This window comes from Triticum dicoccoides, chromosome 6A (genome assembly GCF_002162155.2).
Source record: "Triticum dicoccoides isolate Atlit2015 ecotype Zavitan chromosome 6A, WEW_v2.0, whole genome shotgun sequence".
Lineage (NCBI taxonomy): Eukaryota > Viridiplantae > Streptophyta > Magnoliopsida > Poales > Poaceae > Triticum > Triticum dicoccoides.
Window position 1 is genome coordinate 628733010 of NC_041390.1, and position 9241 is coordinate 628742250.

Here is a 9241-nt window from a genome sequence, read left to right on the forward strand (position 1 = left end):
TGTTTAAGCCTTCGGATGGGTGGGGGGGGGGGGCTGGTCAGTTGATGAAGGTCCAACAGCCCCGGGATCTGCCGAGGCCGACCTTGCTTCCACACCAATGATGATGGAGGGGTGTTGAAGCACACGGTTTCGCTGTATTGGTTGAAGTTGAACTCAAGGCTTCCGAAGTAGATGGTGTCAACGGAGGAGGGTAGCGAGCACCCTTAGTTGTCGACTTCGAGCTTGAAAGAGTCGAAGGAAAGTCTGGCCAGACATGAAGTCGTCGGGCATGTACAATGATCCAACCTTAGTTCGTTCTCCGACCAACATAGCCCTCGCCCGAAGCGCCAACAAACGGTACGTAGAACCGTCAATACCCACACTAGGGTGGCGAACGCGGTCGGAAGTATCATAACGGAATTCACACAAAGTGGTTACCCAGGTTCAAGCCCTCTAGCAGAGGTAGTACCCTACATCCTGCTTCTAATCTGCATTCATGGCATTACCACGTGCAAGAGATTACAAGAGAATGATGTATGACTACCGAGAATATGTTTCTACAATAATAGATGGGATGGCTACCCCTAGCCCCCACCTTATATAGAGGACAAGGGCTAGGGTTTACACAGGAATCCAACCGACCTCTAGCTGCCACTATCTTGGCTTGTAGTCCAAGATGGCGGTCGAGCTCTATCCAGGTCTCCAGGCTCCTTCCTGTTGTCGGGTCCCCTCGAGGCCGCATGGGCCCTGTGGTGGGCTCCCCCTCGGTCAGCCACCCTCGATGTACTGCACAGTCATTCCCTATCTCCACCTTCCATGTGCCACTATCTGGGAAGAGAGGAGGGAAGATGGTAAGAATACCATACGGACAAATAAGGTGATATGTAAAGTTGAAATATTATTGTACCAGCGTTGTTGCACACCGCTATAGTACCTTCAAGATAATACTACCTCTCTCTCAGTTTACAGGGCGTGCGCGTATACCTAGATCGTCAATTTAACCAACCTAATACAAGTCATATATTACAAAAAATATACCAACATAAACTTTGGAGTTTCTACTTTCAAAAGGTTTAATTTTTGTGTTATACAGTTTATATTAGGGTAATAAAAATGGCAACCTAGATATACGTATAGGACTTGTAAACTGAAACGGAGGTAGTAGATTCATATCCATGAGAGCTTTTAATGCTTCAACGACTTGCTGCTTGTATACTGGAAAGGCGCGTCTGAAACTTGTCTCTTAGTGTTAGCAACTCTTTCAAAGCATCTCCAATTTGCATGCGGTCTGTAGGAATTTCCATTGAACATGAAACTCCAATATTCAGAATTGAAGTGATGCAAGCAATTGTTATATTTCCTCTTCTATCAGGATTTGAGGTGTTTGTTTCTCCATCTTCGTCCCTTAATAATAACTTGTGGTCCACAATATTGGCCACTCTTTCCGCAAGTGCATTCTGAATATATCTGTGAAGGCCTAGAGCTTCTCCAAGCTCATCGTCGGTTGGTCTTTTCCAGTAAACATCTCCAGCAGCAGTACACCATAGCTATACACATCACCCAGGATTGAAACTTCGTTGCCCAGACCATACTCTGTAATCATCAAAACAGAAGAATTAAAACATTGACGTTATGTGTGTAAGAAAACGTTTGAGCATTTGTATTATCTCAGTTGAAGAGTGCTATGAATACATATTTATATGATGGCGTACTTTCGATATTTCGGGGAAAAATTGCGACAGACAAATGATTGGCTAGTAGCCTGGAGGCATACCTGGAGCAGCATAGCCAATTGTTCCTCTCATGGCAGCCCAGCCACTTGATTCTCCTAACAAATCACTCTGGTCTTGATGCAGGGCTCTTGCAAGGCCAAAGTCACCAACATGAGCAACCATGTCGTTATCAAGGAGAATATTGCTTGGCTTGAGATCACAGTGAATAACTGGCAATGGCCTGTGTTGGTGAAGATAATCCAGTGCAAAAGCCACATCAATGGAGATGTTGAGCCTTGTGATGAGATTTAGCACCGTGTCTTCATTTTCCTCAAGAGGCTTGTGTATCAATTGATCTAAATTTCCATCTGGAAGAAATTCATACACAAGAGCCTTGAAATCCTGGCTCTGAAAATCCATACTTGAGCAGACTGTCAAGATCTTCAGAAGGTTTCGATGTCGAACACATCTCAAGGTCTCACATTCTGCAAGAAAACTTTGAGATGCACCACGTTGTTGGAGATTGAACACTTTCACAGCAACAATGACCTGCTGCTCATGGATCACCATTCTTCCCTTGTACACCGAGCCGAAGCTTCCTACTCCGATGAGGTTCTCGGAAGCAAAACCATTTGTTGCACTGGCTAATTCAGCATAAGATACTCTGATATGTAAGTCATTGATGGGTGACAGGTCTGCCTTAGCTTGGTGTGACTTGCTCCTGCTGTACCAGAAAGCGAACAATGCTAAAATGAAAATAAGCAACAGTACTGCACTGCTTATGGAGATTATCATGATAAGCTTGAAGGAACGTTTCTTGGTGGTCTGGACGGAGCAGAGATGCAACTTCATTGCAGGGATACCCCCACACAGTCCTAGATTTCCATCAACTGAGGTTGCATTCACATCAAGAAATATTCCCTCTTTTGGGACCTCACCTTCAAAGTAGTTGAATGACAGGTTCAAACTACCAAGGCCTTTTATATGCCCAAGAAACTCAGGAATTTCTCCCGACAAGTTGTTATGTGAAAGATCAAGTATTTCAAGGCCTTTCAGCTGCCCCATTGATGCTGGGATTCCACCTTGAAGGAAGTTCATTTGCATCTGTAAAAATTGCAGGCTTTGACACTCACCAATAGAGGCAGGAATCTCACCAGAAATTTGATTATCAGACAAATCGATGCCTGTAATATGTTTCAAGCTACCAATCTCCAGTGGTAGTGACCCATTAAAAAAGTTGCTTTGGAAGTACATGAAGTCAGATAAGGTAGATATGAGGAAGATTTCCTTTGGAATCGGACCACTGAGCTTATTGTGCTGGAGATCCAATAGTTCTAAAGGACAGCTCCTAAGGCTGGATGGAACAGGTCCATCAAGTGAATTTGATCCAAGAGCGAGTTTATTCAATAATGTGAGATTGCCAAGGGTTGGCGGAATTTGCCCTGAGAGATTGTTCAAATCGAGGTATAAGTAGCTCAGCTTCTGGAGTCTACCAAGAGAGGAAGGAATATTACCCTCGAAAGAATTGATGCTCATCAAAAGATATGATAAATTAACAAGGTTCCCGATGCCTTCAGGAATACTACCACTTATCATGTTGCTGGCTATCCTGAATAAATTCAGTTCTGTAGAAAGATTGGCTACTGAATTTGGTAGCACACCTTGAAATTTGTTGGAGCCCAAATCTAAAACCTTCAGATGGCTGCTATTACTTAAACTGGACATGAAGTCCCAACCATCATCTTCATTTGCATGTAGTTGATTTCCTCCAAAGGTCAGGATTGACAAACTTTTCTGGTTATCTCCGAGACAAGCCGGGATTGTTCCTGAAATCATATTCAATCTTATTTCAATTCTGCTAAGCACAGAGCAGTTGCACAGCCAAGGTGGAATAACACCATGGAGCCTATTATCCCCTACATTAAATATGTCAAGCACTGGAAAGTTGAATTTTTTCCCACTCGGCAATGATCCAGTTAGCTCATTTGAATGCAGATTCAATAAGCTGAGAGAAGACATATTGAAAATGGAAGAAGGAACTTGTCCAGTGAGATTATTCTGGTCTAGGTATAACTCGGAAAGAGCACGAAGGTTTCCGAGGGAGGAAGGAATGCTACCTGTAAAACTGTTCTCAGCGAGAACAAGACGAGCAGATAACATATGAAGGTTCCCTAATGATTCGGGAATAGCCCCAGTTAAGCTATTAACTCCCAAGCTTAGGTATACGAGTGAGGAGAGGTTTCCGAGCCAGGAAGGGAGGCCACCATGAAGGTTGTTTTCTTGCAAAATGAGGACAGACAGAGATGACAGTGCTTGCAATGGCACAATCTCCCCTTCAAATCTGTTGGTTCCAAGATTAAGGGTAGTTAATGCCGAGAGGTTTCCCAAGTATAATGGAATCAGCCCTGTGAGTTGATTCCCTCTCACATGCAAATTCTCGATTCTCTGAAGGTTAACAAGAGAAGAAGGGAGTGAACCTGTCAAGTGATTGTAGTTCAGGTCAAGACTTACTAGATTGGTGAGGTTGCCAATCTCTGAAGGGATCATTCCTGTCAGTTTGTTGTACTGCATCCAGACTCGGCGCAAGCTGAGCAAATGACCCATGTCTGGAGGTATTCCTCCGGTGAGGTTGTTGTATCCAAGGCTGATGCTCTCAAGCTGCTGGCACCGTGACAGTGATGCCGGGATGCCACCTTCAAAGAAGTTGTGGCTCAGGTTGACATGCCTGAGGTCGAGGAGACGGCCAATCTCCGATGGTATGGCACCGGAGAGACGGTTCATGGGAAGTTGTAGCTTTCTCAGGTAGGTAAGGTTGGCTACTGAAGGGGCAATAGCACCTGAAAGACCTAGGTTGCTGAGGTCCAGTGCTACGACACGTCCACGACGGCGCCCACGGGCGCCGCACGTTACGCCCCGCCACCGGCACAGAGGGAGCGACCGGTTGCCGCCCCATGAGGCCAGTGCTGATGCCGGGTCGCTGGTTATCAGCGACTTGATGGACACCAGCGCAGAGTGGTCGGTGGCGGCCTCAGCATTTCCATGGGGACTGGCTGACCATCGGCGACAAGAACTGCGAAGAGAAGCAGCATGAGCAAGGAAGTGTACCCGGTGGCCACCATTGCCAGGAAGTAGGCAAGAGGATGGAAGGCTGCTTCCGACTTCTGTTTTTTCTTCTCTCTCTCTCTGTGTGTGTGTGTGTGTGTGTGTGTGTGTGTGTGTGTAAACATGGTAGGCTGGTCACCTAGCTAAATAGTAGTAGTACAGAATTTTGAGGAGCAGCCAAATTGGACTGGTAGTGGATTGGTCGTTTTCCTGTCAAAACTTTTAGTCAATCAGATATGGTGGTGTTTCCTGGCCTAACTTCTCAACTTGCTAAATACAGTACAAAAAGTGGTGAGTCAATAAAGGGAAGAAAGTGCTTGTTTCCTTTCAAAACTTGGCCAACCAGATATTTTCATATTTCCTGGCCTAACATCTGGGCTCACAGTCAGGCTGCTGTGGTGCCGATGAAATGTGCTGTTTTCTTCCTAAACCCCGAGATCGAGCATGAACTCGAATTTTTTAAAATTGAATAAACCTGTTAACTAAAAATCTGAAAATGTGAGTTCAGGATTCTCTCTTTTAGCCTCTTGGTGAGCTGATCCTGCTAATCTATCTACGCAATGGTGGTGAGAGATGGTGATGTCAGTACAAGTAGCTAGCAAGCATACCACATGCAGGGCCAGGCGAGGAGCCAGGTGCCGATGGGCTTGTCGAGCCGCGCGAGCATGGCGTGCGGCCGCGCCGCCTCCGGGACCCACGACGCCGGCGACAGCGGAGGGGGCGGGAGGCTGTCCTCCTTGTCCTTGGACCGGGAGGAGGTCGAGAGCTGGCGCGAGAAGCTGCTGGTGTGGGGCAAAGCGGAGATGGCCGGGAGAGGGGCGAACCGGGAGCAGACCCATGGATGGAAGCTCGAGCTGATTTTTTATTTTTTATTTTTTTGAGGGGAAGGAAGCTCGAGCTGATGGCTCGGCGTTGATGGCAGGTTGGGCTTTGGGCTTCTCCATCAGGCCAGTTTTTTTTTGTTTTTTTTTTGAGGAACCATCAGGCCACTTTAGAGGCCGAGGTAGTGAGCGAATGTTTCTTTTGGCGGGCCCAGTAAGGCCATTGCGCCGGTGGGCTGTAAACTTAAACCGCTGCAGTGTTTAAAAACAAAAATTGAGTTGGTGCTGCTTCTCATGGGAAAAAATGGTTCTAAAAAAACTCAGAGGGGAAATTGTGCAATAAGCTAGCCACCCTCTTTCCCTCGAAAACAAAAAAGCTAGCCACCCTCTATTTTCGCTCTGGTGGGGCCGTCATGGCCTAAGAGGCTGACCCAGATAGATTATGTGCTGTTTTTGTCCCACACAATGGAGGCAAGTGTCATGTAGTAAAGCCCAGTTCGTTTAGTTGATCTACCGTTTTAAACTACGCGGTTTTTTCGACAATGGATGGATTTTATTAGCTTAAAATGGAGAATCAAGAAGATACGTAACACAATGAGCACACACCTGGTCTTCGCATAGTTAGGATGCACACATCCTACACCAACTCACACACGCGAAAAAACACCGACAAATGGCTGCAAGCCCAAGGACGTCGCTCCGCTCGTTTTTGAGGCCTCCTTGAGGAAGAAATGGAAGGTGTGTGAGGACCTAAAAAATAATGCATGGATCCTCAAGATCAACACCTCCATGGTCGTATCCGTTGAACACATTCGACAATTCCTCACTCTATGGGCACTTATAAATGATGTCCACCTTGATGAACATGTCGAAGACATCATATTGTGTGGAAGCACATGACAAGCGGGCACTACTCTGCGGCCTCCGCCTACAAGGCCCAATTTCTATGCTTGGTCCTCTCCCCCATGGATCAAATGATTTGGAAGGCTTGGGCGCCGCCAAAGGCTAAATTCTTTGCTTGGTTGGCTATCCAAGATAGAATTTGGACCACGGATAGACTTGCAAAGCGGGGATGGCCAAATTGTGGGCTTTGCACTCTTTGCAAGAGAGATCAAGAAAGTGGACCACATCTCTTGTTCAAATGCCGCTACACCATTCGGCTACGGAACTCGGTCATCGCGAAATTCGGCCTTCACCACTTGGACACTACTACTTTGCAGCTACATGATTCGGTAGAGGAATAGTGGACAAATAGAACTGGTGCCGGAGTCCCCAGTAGAAAGGCTATGGCCTCTCTTACCATGCTCGAGTCATGGACCATTTGGAACGAGAGGAATGCCCGCGTTTTTCTGGCAGAAGAGCGCTCCGCTACCAATCTTGCTCAACTTCATCGTTTGTGAGGCAAACCTTTGGGTCACTGTCGGAGCAAAGAAATTAGGGGCTATTATTTTACGCGAGTAATCATTCATGCCGTATAAGAGTGACTTCTGTAACAGATGAGGCAATCAAAAAAAGAAGAAAAAACACCGACAACAAGCAAAGTCATACAAACACTATGCGGTCTAATCTTCATATATTATAGTTAGACAATAAAGCAGGAATTGAGTAGTTTACCTTGCAAGAGATGTGTTCCTGGGCACAATGCGTTCAACGGGCTCAAGATCTCATCCGATTGGAGTTGGGTAACTCATGTCGGTTTATAAAACTTACGATGTTAATCCCCTTGATGAGCGCAGTCACTGGCTGCCGCTTGTTTGTCACTATGGGTTTGCTCGTTCTGCTCCGTTTTTCTTCTTCTTGTTGGTTTTCTTTGTTTTTCCAAAGGTTTTCTGTGGTTTTTTCTTTTAGAATATGTTTTTCTTTGTGTTCTCACTAGTTCACTTTGTTTTTTATTATTATTTTGGTTTTCTTTTCTATCATTCTTGGTTTTTTTTGTTTTCATTGCTATTTTTTGTTTCTTTGTCGATTTTAATCGGTTTTCTTTGTCAACACAAGCCTACTTTTCTCAGTACGCAATGTATATTTTTAGCGCACGTGTGAAACATTCTTTTGATACACTTTGAAAATATTTCAAATACATGATACACTTTTTGTCAAATACATTCTGTGAACACTTTTATGAAAACATGGTAACATTTCTTAAAATGCATGGTTTACATTTTGTTAATGAAAATAAACATTTTCAAAAATTACACAAACATTTTTTATAATGTATAAAGATTTTAAACAAATCACAGACATTTTTTGACACACGTGAATATTTATTTAAAATTTCACATACATTTTTAGTGGAAATAAAGATATTTCTAACCTACGGGAATGTTGTACATTGTATAATCATTTTTTAAATTTCATGAACTTTGTTTGAACCACAGGAATTTTTCTCCCGAATGTCACGTACATTTACTTAATGGTATGATTTTTTTTGAATTGTATGTACTTTTTCTGAAAATGTCTCAAACACATTTTGAACCTCGTGAACATTTAAAAAATATAATGTACATTTTTCTAATCTAAGAAGTATTTTATTTATTTACACAAACATTTCTATACATTGTATAGACATTCTGTTAAAACGCACAAGCATTTTTTAAACACATGGCTTTTTCAAATGTAACAAACAATTTTCGTACACATGATTAACATTTTTCCCACAAATGTCTAACATATTCCACTGCATGATTAACATTTTTCAAGATTAATTTATTTTCATATATATTTACAATATTTCGAATGTAAGCGATAAAATGAAAGAAAAACCAAAAACTAAAATGTGAAGATAAATAAAAAAATTGTTGTTTAGACAAAGAAAGAAAAAAAAAAGCATCGGTGAAGTCAGAGTAACGTCAAACTGACACATCAACGTTCTTATCAGCCCGACCCAGCAACACCTCCTCTACTGACGACCCCCGTGTTAGGAATCGTTGCAGGCATCACATAGCCGCGCCCCTAGCTGCGTGTCTGCTTCGAGTCTTCGACACCCCCTCCTCGCTGCTATGACACCCTTATGGGCACGAAGTAGTCTTCTTTTGCCCACGGCGTCACCTGCTCGACCCCCTACCATAGTTCCGTCTCCCTCCCATTCCCCATCTTCCATTTTTTTTGAAATAAGCGCGGGAGAGCTGCGTATTTCGATTGATTAGAAGAAGCGGTAAAGAAACCAATGCTCGGTTAATTGAGGAAAACCAAGCTAAAACCTTTACAAAGAGCACATCACACCTACAGTTCGAGCATAACTGGACATACAGGAACGCCTAAAGACCAACAAAACATGAATTGAAAGACACTCAGGCGCGTTGGACAAAGCCGCCACAAGCATGTTAGGCGACATCACCGTCACCGTAGACAGACGACATGTCCGACGAAAGAGGAGCGAACATGTGCCTCTCCGATCCCGAGATGGCGCCCAACCTGACTCGCCTGGCGCTGCAAGCATGTCGAGTATGCTCCAAGTACCCACCACCATCGCCCACCGACGGACATGCCGGATCGATCCTAGGGGTCGCATCCGACCAGGCCAACAACCTCGCTACCCACGCAGCACCAAGTCGCCACCGAACCGTCCGGAGCCGCCGCCCCGGCCTCCAACAACCCGACGACGACGCAACTCTGCACCACTGCCATAAG

The 9241-nt window shown here is 44.6% G+C and overlaps 1 protein-coding gene across 1 annotated transcript in view; it reads right to left on the reverse strand.

Moving 5' to 3' along the window:
• Positions 1 to 310: 310 nt before the first annotated feature.
• LOC119316186 (probable LRR receptor-like serine/threonine-protein kinase At3g47570) overlaps positions 311 to 9241 on the reverse strand; it is a 27049-nt gene continuing 18118 nt past the window's right edge. Inside the window, exons 5-6 of the mRNA XM_037590515.1 lie at positions 1754 to 4874; positions 311 to 1572 (exon numbers count right to left, since the gene is read on the reverse strand). Of these exons, the coding sequence (XP_037446412.1) occupies positions 1457 to 1572; positions 1754 to 4874 (3237 nt within the window). The 3' untranslated portion in view covers positions 311 to 1456. The remainder of the gene's footprint in view (positions 1573 to 1753; positions 4875 to 9241) is intronic.